This window comes from Lathamus discolor, chromosome 1, assembly GCF_037157495.1.
Source record: "Lathamus discolor isolate bLatDis1 chromosome 1, bLatDis1.hap1, whole genome shotgun sequence".
NCBI lineage: Eukaryota > Metazoa > Chordata > Aves > Psittaciformes > Psittacidae > Lathamus > Lathamus discolor.
In genome coordinates, this window is record NC_088884.1 from 132,379,039 (window position 1) to 132,392,580 (window position 13,542).

A 13,542-nucleotide genomic window follows, 5' to 3' on the forward strand; every position below is an offset into this window, starting at 1 on the left:
TGGCAAAATCTTGGAGCACATTCTCCTGGAAGGCATGCTAAGGCACATGAAAAACAACAAGGTGCTTGGTGACAGCCAGAATGGCTTCACTAAGGAGAAATCCTGCCTGACCAATTTGGTGGCCTTCTATGATGGGGCTACAGAACTGTTGGACAAGGGTAGAGCAGTTGATGTCATCTGCCTGGACTTGTGCAAAGCGTTTGACACTGTCCCACACAACATCCTTGTCTCTAAATTGAAGAGAAATCAATTTGATGGATGGACCACTCGGTGGATAAAGAACTGGCTGGATGGCAGCACACAAAGAGTTGTGATCAATGGCTCAATGTCTGGCTGGAGACCAGTAATGAGTGGTGTCCCTCAGGGATCGGTGTTGGGACCGGTCTTGTGCAAGGTCCTACACCTGGGCTGGAGCAATCCCAGGCACAGCTACATGTTGGGCAAAGAATAGATTCAGAGCAGCCCTGCAGAGAAGGACCTGGGGGTGTTGGTCAATGAGAAACTGAACACGACCCGGCTTCAGTGTGCACTCGCAGCCCAGAAAGCCAACCATGTCCTGGGCTGCATCAAAAGGAGCAGGACCAGAAGGTCGAAGGAGGTGATCCTGCCCCCTCTACTCTGCTCTTGTGAGACATCACCTGGAGTATTGTGTGCAGTTCTGGTGTCCTCAACATAAGAAGGACATGGAACTGCTGGAACAAGTCCAGAGGAGGGCCACGAGGATGATCAGGGGACTGGAGCACCTCCCGTATGAAGATAGGCTGAGGAAGGTGGGGCTGTTCAGCCTGGAGAAGAGAAGGCTGCGTGGAGACCTCAGAGCAGCCTTCCAGTATCTGAAGGAAGCCTATAGGGATGCTGGGGAGGGAATCTTCTTCAGGGACTGTAGTGACAGGACAAGGGGTAAATTCTTTCCTGTTAGGGTGGTGAGACACTGGAATAGGTTGCCCAGGGAGGCTGTGAATGCTCCATCCCTGGCACTGTTCAAGGCCAGGTTGGACGAAGCCTTGGGTGAGATGGTTTAGCGTGAGGTGTCCCTGCCCATGTCAGGGGGGGTGGAACTAGATGATCTTGAGGTCCTTTCCAACCCTAACTATTCTATGATTCTATGATACTTAAATAATACTTACTACAATATTTGTAATTGTGGGTGAAGTACAATGCTGCCACACTGCATGACAACACTTGTTAACGATACAGCTGTTTACATGTTTTTCTTTCATGTTTGACAGTGAGTAAGAATTTCTGTTACATAAATTCCAGATGATCGATTAAATGTAACTAAAAAAAAAAAAAAAGAATTACATCACGAATTTTATGCTCTTGGACTCTGGACTCTATAATGCATATTTCATGACTCAATACAATCTGTTAGCATTCTCAATGTTAAAAGATTCTGCAGTTCTCTTTCAGAGGTCTACATTCAGCAAAAGGCAGGCTGAAATGGCCATTCAAATAATTACACAGGAAAATAAAATGAAACAAAAAAGGGAATCATTATCCTTATAACAATCACACCTTTGTATTGCTTAAAAGAAAAACCTGGTTTACAGATATAAAACCAGTAATTGCCTTCTATCTATCTTAACTCTTCTTATGAAAAAGCCTAACACACTTTTTATAAGCTAGGTACTGCAATGCATTTTCCATGTTGCAATATAATGAACATAGAAGAAAACTACTTCTAAAATCCAGTTCTCTTCTTGTTCCTCATACAGTGATCAAGTATGGTAAACTTTACCCTTTGTGATAGAGCAATGAACTTACAGCCACTATTTTTCAGAGAATTAAAGAAATTATTTACCTCCAATATGTGTTCTCCCTGCTGTTCTCGATCTAGTTTTCTAGATGTAGTTGTAATTAGACCTGTAAATATGAAAGAATAATAATCAGATCCTTCAAGAAAATAATGTGAATGAAGGTTAGGTTAAACCAGTAGTTACTGATATACAAAATCACAATTTCTTCTTAGGTGGTCTCTTCTATTTTTGCAGAAGTTATGCTTTCATTAAGGGAAGGGGGGCGAGAGGTTTGCTGAAGAACCATGAAAATATTCTTTGCAATCTGAAAGCTAAACTGTTGCAGCCCTTAAGACAGATGCAGTTCAACTTTCAACACATTTGTGCATGTCATGCTTCTAACAGGAGTTATGTATGTAGTTCTCTCAGAAGTCTTGTTTTCAGCGGGTGTTCCTACTCCTTATTCAGAGGGTGCTCAGAGACATTATTTGAATAATTACCAATCTCTTCAGGAGAAATATCTATTCGTATTTTTAGCAACAAGAACAAAAAAGGATGATGTGAAGAGATGCATCAATCGTGGTAACCAAAGAAATTTGTGTCTGTTGGCTTGATTTGGCAAAGTTGTGAATGCTCCATCCCTGGTGGTGTTTAAGGCCAGGCTGGACAGAGCCTTGGGTGACAGGGTTTAGTGTGAGGTGTCCCTGCCCATGGCAGGGGGGTTGAAACTAGATGATCTTAAGGTCCTTTCCAACCCTAACTAATCTATGATTCTATGATTCTGTCACAAGGAGTCAGTTGCTGTTGGCAACAGCAGAGAAGTTTTTAATGCATGATGTTATATTTTGTTGCAAGAGTCTGACACACCTTTGATGCAAGATTGGGAAGGTGTGATGACTTTTGCTTTAAATTAAGAAATTCAAAGATTATGAAGTGACAAAAAGACAGTGAAATATAAATACAAAAGGATGTTATTTGAATTAATTCTCCCTAACAGTAGGTTCAAAATTTTAACTATTTAGTTTCATAAAAAGTAAATTCAGTCAACTCAATTACAGTTGAATGGCTTGCTATGGCATGGCTTAACTGTGCCACGGATAAAGACACAGGAGGTAACTCAAGTTTCTTTGCTGCACAAAAGCCATTAACTTGTTTGCAGATACAAGTTGGCCCCACAAACACTACTGCAGTGTTCACATTAGACTGAGCCTGTGCTAGTAAATCCTGATAGATCTAACTTGGCTTTTCATGGAGCAAACAACAAGATTTGGATTCACATGCTTTAAACCACTACTGGCCAAAGCATCCCATATTCTCAAGAATTCAGCATGTATAAGATACAGAAGATGATGTAATGTCATTAGACCTTTTATCCAACTATTCCAGCCTTTTACACTGACAAGAAAGCACTGTTACCTCAATCCTTAATTGTCAAACTGAAAAACAGGGAAGCAATTACCCAATTAAGGCCAAATTAGAGATGAAAACAAGGCTACATACTTCATGTTCCTGTTTCTAACTATACTGAAAGCTTTATTAATAAGACCTCGTATAAGTAAAATTAAAATCCACTCTAAACGTTTTCAAGGTTTATCTGCTTTAGTAGAAAAGTCTTCAATTTTGTCTCACAGCTGATAAAAAGGAGTGTATAAGTAAGAAGAGCAACAAAGATTTTTAATTTCACCTAAAAGAGAAAGGCCAATGGAAGCAGTATTGTATACCAACAGTGCATAGCTACTCAGTGTTCCTGTCAAAATACAGTTGTAGCCTGCATCAAACAACAGCCTGTACTAAATAGTATAAATAAAACCTATATAAGGCAATATTACAGCTGTCAAATGTTCAAACAGCTATTATTCAAGAAATAGTGCAAATAATAGCTGTGCAATTATGGTCAAACCTGCCCTTGCTCTTCCAGCAGTTTGGTTTGCCACAGTATCAAATCCATTATATACCTGATATTCTAGACATAAAGGCCTATTATCTTCTCTGACTTTATCTTTTTATGCTTTTACAGCACATAGAAAATATGTATGTTACTGTTAAGACACATCTTTTGGTATTATAAAGCAATTGTCCCTAATTACAAAGAAAATGAGAATGAAAATTAAAATAAACCCAGCCAAACGAGGCAAAACTGTTTCATTAGTACTGTCAATTTAGGAAGGTAAGGGAGAGTAGGGACAAGGAAAAAGAAAAAAAAAAAAGATGCTGCAACTCTTAAGGAACCTCCTTGAGGTAATAGCTTCCCACAGAGATTATACAGCTGTGAACAATGACAACTGAAAATATTTATTGTCACATATTCTAAGCAAAGCTTTCTCCTAATTTCCTGGCTGAGGCTGGTCAAGCCGTACCTCTTCTTTTCACAGAAAGAAAAAGCAAAGAACTGTTAACTGGAAGTGAACAAACGGCAGAGCAGATACCTTGTCTGCTTCCCTCGAGCAAAGGGACTTGTAGGCAACTTCAAGAAACACAAGCTCTCCTCAGTTTTCTATTGAGAACCTTTGGAGAAAACCAGTACAAGCCCTCCCATGAAGCATTAAACCTGAGACTCATCAGAGTTTCAAGTGAAAAGGGTAAATTTCAGCATAGCCACTAAAGGAGTTGGCTACTGAACAGGTGGGTCGAGGATGAGGAAGGTCTCAAAAAGCACAAGCAGAAATATCTCATTATGTTTGCATTTCTATGAATAGTCAACATGTTCTGACAATATTAGATTCTATCTCTCACAGCAGAAGCAAGTAAAGAATTGCTAACGCATGACAGCAGGAAGACTGCACCTTTTAAGTGTCCTATCCACTTTTTCCCTGATTAAAAGCCATTAGGACTGAAGCCACCACTACTAAATGCTAACGAATACTTTGGGAAAAGAAACAAGCAAAAAAATGCTTTTGCTGCAAGCACTCCAGACATTATTCTATCCTGTACCTGCTACTCGATGTATTACAATTTATTAAAGGAAATCTAATTCCAGGCATATTTTCTTGTTAATGAAGCCAGTCAACACAGCTCAAACAGGTAAGCAGAAAAACACCCAGTAAGAGCAAGGTATATATATATGCTCTGATCTGTTAAAACTTCCAGACTTTTCAACAAAGCACACCACACTGTTAAAACACTTCAGACCAATAACAGAAGGGTTTAGTCTTCACCATATATATCCTGTATATTCAGCAGAAACTAATGCCAACAAAGGAAATGTAACACTTCTAGATTTAGAATCACATACACATGCATGGCATTCTTTTTATTTAACTCTTTACTGCTAGCCACTTTAAGTGAAAATTTAGCTTCAACGAAGTGTTTCACTACAATTTGACTGTAAAAGGTTTGATTATGGCAGTCATTGAGGTTTTCAAGTTTTTCCAAGTTTTTCCTATATTATGTTTAATGCTGCACTGAGATTTCATCAATTGTTAAAGAGCTTTCCTGAGTTAAGGCCATGGTAATAAGGTCTAGTGCTCCTATGCAGCATGGTCTTTGTGACTGCCGATTAAAAGGGTTGCAGAGAATCTTTGAACCTAAAGTTAGCTCCCAGGAACAAGAGCCACCACTGCTCTTTCTACTGAAAACAAAAGTTCTTCAATTTCTTAGACTGAACTCCACTCTTTTCTGTGACAGTTTAGAGATCTCCTTGCTGTGCCCCTCCCTCTACACAAACAAATGAATAACCCACACCTTTCCATATACCACATCCCCACAGAAGTAACAAGTAAAAGATAATTTCAATTAATCGCTGAAGAAGTCTGTAACATAATCAGTTCTGATAGTCTTATTGTGAAGTGGGGAGAATCTGTTCACTACTGAATGAGACAAATGACTGTGAGAAACAATGGGCCTCTGTGACAAAGCATTCAGTTTTGAAGCAAAACTCACACACAGAGCATCATTTTGCAGTCATATTTTCGTATTTTCCTCCTGCCTCGTCTTACCTCGCTCCCTTTCTTCCCTCTCCACAAGACCATCAGGAACAATGAATTCCAATAATTCACACCACTGACTATTATTCTGCCTGGAAATCAGTGCACGCTATGGCAAGACAGGTCAAGTACCCTTGGGAAAACAAGAGTTTATAACAAACATTTCTAAGATAATGATGAGCAAATGTGAATTGGTGCAATTTTTCTATTCAGTAATGTTTCAAAACTCACCTCATCAGAAACATTTTCATAGCAACAGCTTAGCAACTTAAAGAGCTTGGATAAACCACAGCTGTTCTGCCTCACTAGCTGCAGAGGTACTATAATGAGCTGAAACTAACTGTAAACATCCGTAACAAAACAAACCAAACTCATTAGGTAACAAATACGATTGTATTCTCTCTTCCTTCCTCTTTTGAGTTTACATTCTGGGGATATCTGCTGCCTATTTGAGGTCTACTGAAAAAAATCAAACTGTATTCAAACAAAATTTACTTTAGATTTCTATTTTAAACAGTGTTAAAACAAACAGGCAAAGATGCCACTACAGGATTCAATTACATAAATATAAATTAAAACTGCTACACTTGGAATACAAAATAGCACAAAGGAGCTGACGTTAGCAGGGATTTATTTAATCCCATATAAGCTTTCATCTCAGTGCCCAGTTACATCATGTTACATCTGCATCTGAAAAACAGCACATCAACAACAACTTTCACACAATGCCATCTCTTAAAAAAACCCCACAGAACATTAGGTGAGCACCGTGTTATGAATGTTAATATTAATTCCATGCTATTAGCTATCTTTACAGCATGGATAATCTCAGTGATGAAAGAAGCAGCATCAGAAAAAGTGGTCTTTGCAAGGGGAGGAGGAAGGCTAAAAATTTTTGTCGTACCGTGTATACATCATGCATTCCCTACTACAGGTATACCTACAAACATTTGTGTTTTCAAAACTGTACACAGACTTTCCAACTGCACATTCAGCTTGAGATGATGAAGGTTCTGGAGCTGGATAGGAGTTTGGCTGTTAGCCAGGCCTAACCCACCATGATCCAAAAAACTAAAGCAGATACCAAGTCTGCTAAGCTGCCTCCAGTGAGTGAACAGTTAAGTGCGATTTGTATAATGTTAACACTATTTGAATTGTAGTGTATGAAAAGAAAGTTCCTCTGTTAAGTGAGTACACTGGCACTGAAGGAAATATGGAAAACAGCTACAACATTTTTTATCACCAAATTCAAAAGATAAAAGACACTGGAACTAAATATAAGGGAGGTCACATTTTGTTGATAAGATTTTCATCTTCTATGTTGAACACAAAGCATAACCAGTCAGCAGAAATGTTTTCTTTGGATGGCATTAGTGCAACTCAATCAGTTTAAAGCTTTAATCAGTTCGCTTACAATGTATTATTATTTAGGCTCTTATTTCACCCACTTCAACCTAAAAAAAGACAAATTTCTAATGAATGTTAGGAATAATTATCTTGGTATTTTCTTTACAAGGTTTTAATATATAAATCAGTGTAAGAGTTGAAGGAACTATGGATTTTAAATTCACATGTGGCTGTAATAATCTAGTTTGACAATTGCATAACATGACCCTAAAGCACAGGGCAAATTACCACTCACATCCTGCAAGTCGAAGACCAATTATGTCTCTTCAAGTGATAAAAATGCTTTCGCACCACAAGGCAGGATTTCCTACTAATCATCCTCACTTAAGAAATAGTGTATTATAGCCAATTCAAGACAGCTTTCCCTCTAGACAGAGGAATATATCTTTTGTCTGAGACTAAGTCCACTAGAATTAGCAGTTTCCCGATCAAGAAAGTACTTCCTGTGAGCAAGCCATGTCTTAGACATCCCTGATAACAGTGTCAACTCTACTGTTGGGAAGATCTCTTATGACATTGTTTTAAACTGCTTCCAGTATCTCCAAAATAAGGTCAAAATGACTGATAGGCACAGCAATCCATGATTGTTTCATCATTGCCACAGGAAGATGACTATTTTTTTCAGTAATATTTCAATTCATTTCAAGTTAACTATGATTTACACCTCACTTACTTTATAAACAATGACCACCAGAAAAGGCCCTTGTTTGCTTTCTAAGGATACTCAGATAAGCTTTTTGGCCAAGACTATAGTCAAATCTTGTTTTCTGTGTAAGCCAAGCCAAGGCTTCACAATTGAAGCAAATAAACAGGCTATTAAAAACAGATCAATAAAAAGTAATTGCAGGGGGATTTAAGAACAGGTTTCAGCTATGCAGCTGACAAAATATAAATTCTATGTCTTACAGTCATATATAGATGACGATCATAAGCAAGACAGTGTGCCACTGTAATATACTGCCACGAAGGCACGCTGCTGAATTAAAAAACAAACAAGATCATAGTCGTAACCAGCTATCATACTGGAGAAAGTATATCATAAGGGAACTAAACAACTTTGGTTTATAAAGTCCTAAAGGTAGTTCCTTAGCAATTTGACTTGCTTTTCATTCCTAAATTCTTACTTGTCCGAAACACTTCTATAGGTTTCAATAAAACCAGCAACAGAATTGTCACCAGTAATTTTGAAGTGCTGAAAATATGATTATAAACATATACTCCCCGAAGAAACTAGCAGGATGCTTTACAAGCACATTGAACTGCTGCAAATGCCTCTTCTGTTCAAATAAAACATTTAAAAGCAATAATTTCCATTCTTTCAATAAAGACTGCAAAAATGGTACCAAATTTCAAGATAAACTGAAAGTCCAGGTTCTTTTTTCCACTCTTAGCTGAATACTCCATCTACTAGCTAAAGAGTTATGTTGTTGTTTGCTTGTTCTCTTGGGCCTTGTGAATCTTACCTTTTTTTTTGCTATACAGCTGTTTAGGTAGAACAAAGATCACATCTGCCTAACACAGCTTACAGCCTGTAGTTTAGAGGCTGGTTTAGGCAGTTTAAATCCACTTTGGGGGCTAAAGGAGTAGTTTTTGCTTCACATATGAACTTTCTGATCAGGATATTTTACAAAAAAAATTAGTTACAACACCCTACAAATAGATAGTTTTAGAAAAATCTTAAAGGGAGACATACTTCAGTACACTGCACTGAAATCAACGTTCCCTTTCTGTTAAGCATAGCATGATTACACTCAACTAGCGCAGTCTTTCACAGTTTTCATGCCTTTCCCCTTCAATTCCCATCTGCAGCAATTCAGTCAGAAGTCAGAAGGACGCTCCCACAACATACAGGTACCTAGGTAAACTCCAAATTGAATGGTCTAAAATGCTTTATAGAACTGCACACTGTACTTGCTTTTCAGACCACCTTTTATTAGAAACACTTCTTTATTCCTGTTTCAAATGCTGATGCACATCCTCTGGATTTCATTCACAAAAACTTTTTTGGCACATTTATCCCAGTGAATAAATGTCCTGCCCTTTGAATGGTATGAAAAGTAAAGTAATAACCGAGATCTCAGTTGCACCCAGGTCAGGACTGCATCAAACAAGGGATAACTGGTCTAGTCCATAGGGGTGGGCTTGTGTCAGCACATCGGAAGTACTGAATTTATTGAAATACGGTAGTATCAGTGTTTATGAGTTTGTTACTTGTTGCCAAAACAGACTGTAAGCTTTGTATATAAGGTTAAAGAGTAAGTTACTTAACTCTGCTGTATCACACCACGAATCACCATGTTAAGCAGTAACCACACAATTTAACTACTCAAGCCTACCAGTACAAAATGAAAGTGCAAGGTGCGTATGTGAACTTAAGTGTCACTTCCCTGAACTATGTTAATAGCTACACAGACCTGGAATTTGCTTATCAGAGTACTCATTAACCATTTTAGTGATTACAAGCAGGGAGCAAAGACAAGCAACCTACCAAAAATTATTAATATAGGATATAAGGAGTAAAAACTCTTTACATGAACAACTAATTATCCAATCCAATAAACACTGTAGAGCTTCAATTTCAACTAGATTTCAAATGACATATGAAATCTGTGCTTAGTGATATGAAAACTGCTCAAATATAAAAGTAAATATTGTACTTTTGAATACTCTAATTAGTCATGTAGTACATCATTTTCAGCCTGTATTTATTAAGACAGTGATATAACAGCTTCTGCCATAATTCTTTTACAAGTAGGACTATTTGGGGAATAATGAAAATAAATATGTTAAGTAACCACATATCCCTAAATAGCTATACTAGAAAAATAAACCAAAGCCTAAAATCCTGCATTCAGAATGCTTCAAAGCATTAAGGATGTGTCCATTCTCATTGTCAAGCATATGCTTTTGGTAGTTTGTTTCTCTCATACATAAAAAGATAAAAACCAGAACTGTAAGTCATAAGCAGTGTAAGATGAAAATACAAAAAAATAGCACTTAATACTTAATTAAAAAATAGTTAAAAATTTTGAATGGAAAATAAAACAGTAAAATCCAAGTGTGACTACTGAAACTAGCAAGTGATGATAGATGTCTTGTCAAATGACCTTTGATCTTGCTATCAACAGAGAACTACAAATTTTTGTTATTTCTTCGCCTACCTTGCACAAATACTCTTGCCTTCAGCACCATCTGGTATACTAAAGCCACACCAATTCAAAGCTCAAATGCCTTCAAGTGCCTCAAATGCTCTTTTAAGTAAACTGATCTTCATCACTTGCTTTATTATCTCATTTTGAGACATACCATCTTCAATAATTAAGTACAGAATTACCGCCATAGTCTTACACCATCTTGAAAGATCTTTTCAAACCTAACATAACCTTATTGCACTTATAGTGCCCGAACAAAGGAAGAAAATCCATGCTCCTTTCTAAACTTAGCTTTTTTTTTCCTTGAACAAAGAAAATACATTTTTCAGATTATAGTAACCAGCACTGAGTTGCTAATATGTTTTAAATAAAATCACAATCAGTTGAGAGAAGCATTTAAAACCAATTATTGAATGACTGAAGTTAGTTTTGAGGTCACTTCCTCTGCTACGTAAGTTTTATAATTTCATGATTTATCTCCTGTAAAACTGTTGCAACACACATGTGGATTAAAGAAGATTGACAAATTCACAAAGAAAGAACATATCTTTTAAATTTACTCTGCCAGTAAAGCTATTTAGTTGGTAGCTATTGTCTCTGAAATGAAACGTAGCTAAGCAAAATTTAATTCTGAACTTCTTGCATTGCGTTAACTGAACATATTCATCAACAAGCAGATTTTTTAGCAGCAACAACCATAAAGTCAAAGTTTACACGCGCTGCAACGATACCTCAGTACGCAAACAACCTAAACTTTACAACAGATTTAAAAGGTCTTACAGTAAGTCAAGAATACATGATTTCTAAGAGAAATATCAGAGCAGATTTCCATGTTGGTTATTGTCTTGATGTCAAAATTACTCTTCAATTCAACTGTTTTTACTAAAACTATTTTTTAGTAACAAAACAGTGGTTTGGTTGCAATTACGGCATATAACTGACAGCATTGGTTAAGAACAACCGTAAGCAACATGAGAAATTACTGAACTCTTTATGGTATTTAATAAAATTCTACAAACAGAAAAATGTATTATGAGGAAGAGTAAAAAGTTTCATAGTATTTTAATATTTTTTGGGGGGGCAAAGTATGAAAACAGCTTTAAATTTTTTTTTTATAAACTACAGTGATAGGTTTTAAGTGAAATGAGAAATTTAAAAAGTATAGTTAAAATTTCTTAGTATTTAGCCCACTATGCTAGCAAAACAGTTCCCAAATAACATTACATTTTAAAAAATAAAACTGTGAAAAAAATTGAGAACAGATATGAGAACTAGCTAACTGTTACTGACAAAATCCATTCCCTCCAAATTTTGAAGACATGGCTTATGAAAAGAGGAAATTCACCTTCTAAACATTTACCGCTGGATTTTGTGTGTGTGTATATGGTTTATTTATTTTACTATTTGTTTTTTTCTTAATTCAAACAATGAGAATTTCCTTAAGAAAGCTCACTAGTTGCAAGACATAGTTGGTCTTTCTTTGTCAACTTTAGAACTGACCATCCAATTTGAAAATAGAGACTTTTAAATTTCAAAATGTTGACAAATTCAAGAATGTGTCTCCTTAAAAAGCCAACAAACAGAACTTTATCTCTGTTGTTGAAATACAGAAAGTTTTTCAAAGCTCTTGAAGGACTTCAGAATCAAATAAAAATATGATTTGGCACAGGCTTTTCCAACATGTATCACAGCAGTGACACTGGATGGAAAGGTTTTTATCTCAAAGCAACTGGGGCAGGAACTAGGACTAGCATAGAATCATAGAATGGTTTAGTCAGAAGGACCTTAAAATTCATCTAGTTCCAACGCCACCCGTCACATGCAGGGACACCTTCCACTCAGCGCCCCATCCAATCTGCCCCTGGTAACACATCCAGGGATAGAGAATCCATACTTCATTGGGCAGCCTGTTCCAGTGTCTCATCACCCTTACAGTAAATAATTTCTTCCTAATATCTGATCTAAATCTCCCCTCTTTCAGTTTAAAGCCATTCCCCCTTGTCCTGTCACTACATGCCCTTGTAAAACATTCCTCCACAGATTTCTTGTGGGCCCCCTTTAGGTAGTGGAAGACTATTTGCTATAAAGTCTCCCTGGAGATTTCTCCAGGCTGAACAACCCCAATTTTCTCAGCCTGTCTTCACAGAAGAGATACTCCAGCCCCCTGATCATCCTAATCGCCCTCCTCCAGACCCAACTTGAGCAGGTCCACTTGCCTCTTGTGTTGGGGCCCCAGAGGTGGATGCAGTACTCCAGGTGGAGTCCCATTAGAGTGGAGTAGAGGGGAAAATCAACTCCCTCCTGTGACCCTGCTGGTCACATTCCTTCTGAGGCAGCCCAGCATGCCAGAAAAAAAAACGTTATATGATCTAGCACTATGAATAAAAACAACACTTTCTTTCTTTGGTTTTGTGTATATATATCTAAACCTTGAAATGCTAGCTTCTAAACATGAATTTGGAGATTTATACAATGCTGCTTCCCTCCTCCCCCCTTTTTTTTCTTTTCTTCTTTTTATTTAATCACAGAATGCTTTGGGTTGGAAGGGACCTTAGAGATCATCTAGTTCCAACCTGCCTGCCATTTGTAGGGACACCTTCCACTAGACTAGATTGCTCAAAGCCCTATCCAGCCTGACCTTTGAACACTTTCAGGGATGGGGCATCCACAGCTTCTCTGGACAAGCTGTTCCAATATCTCATCACCCTCACAGTGAAGAACTTCCTAATATCTAATCTAAATCTACCCTGAATTGCATATTATTTTCTACAATTACAAGGCACAATACTAATGGAAGTCTAGAATGCACGGCAGTTGTTTAACTACCGATTTAAAGGACTTCTGTAACTGAACCATATGTAAAGACCTCCATGCAACACTCATGACAGAGATCACATAAACTGCTATCAAAGGCCTTGCCTCCCCTCTTAGAAAAGCAGAGTTTTATAGCTGACTCCTAGTTAGCCCTTGGCTGTGACTCCACAGTTCCTGTAGAACTATAATTTTTGCTGGGATTGATCTTTTATTTTCACCACTCACAAATCAAGCCAAGCTAGATCTGAATTATGGCACTAATTTGGAGTAATCTTCTCTTGATTAATTCTCTATTAATACTAGCAATATAGTGTTGTTATGTACAAAAACTATCTAGGAAAGACATATCTTTGAAAGCCTGTGTGAAGGTAGTACTATGCAAGTGACTGATCACCATCTCTTCCCTGGCTAGAATTATCACTTCACGTGTTATATATTCCAGCTCAAAAAAAAAACATGCTACAGAGGGAGTCTGGCACCATCATCATTTCTGCATCAGAATATGGGAAA

General features: G+C 37.4%; 1 protein-coding gene across 9 annotated transcripts in view; it reads right to left on the bottom strand.

Annotated features, from left to right (window-relative positions):
- FAT1 (FAT atypical cadherin 1) overlaps positions 1-13,542 on the bottom strand; it is a 115,702-nt gene that overhangs the window by 55,457 nt on the left and 46,703 nt on the right. For all 9 annotated transcript variants that reach the window (XM_065696183.1, XM_065696161.1, XM_065696146.1 and 6 more), the window contains exon 4: positions 1,802-1,863. In XM_065696183.1, coding sequence (XP_065552255.1) covers positions 1,802-1,863 — 62 coding nt within the window. The remainder of the gene's footprint in view (positions 1-1,801; positions 1,864-13,542) is intronic.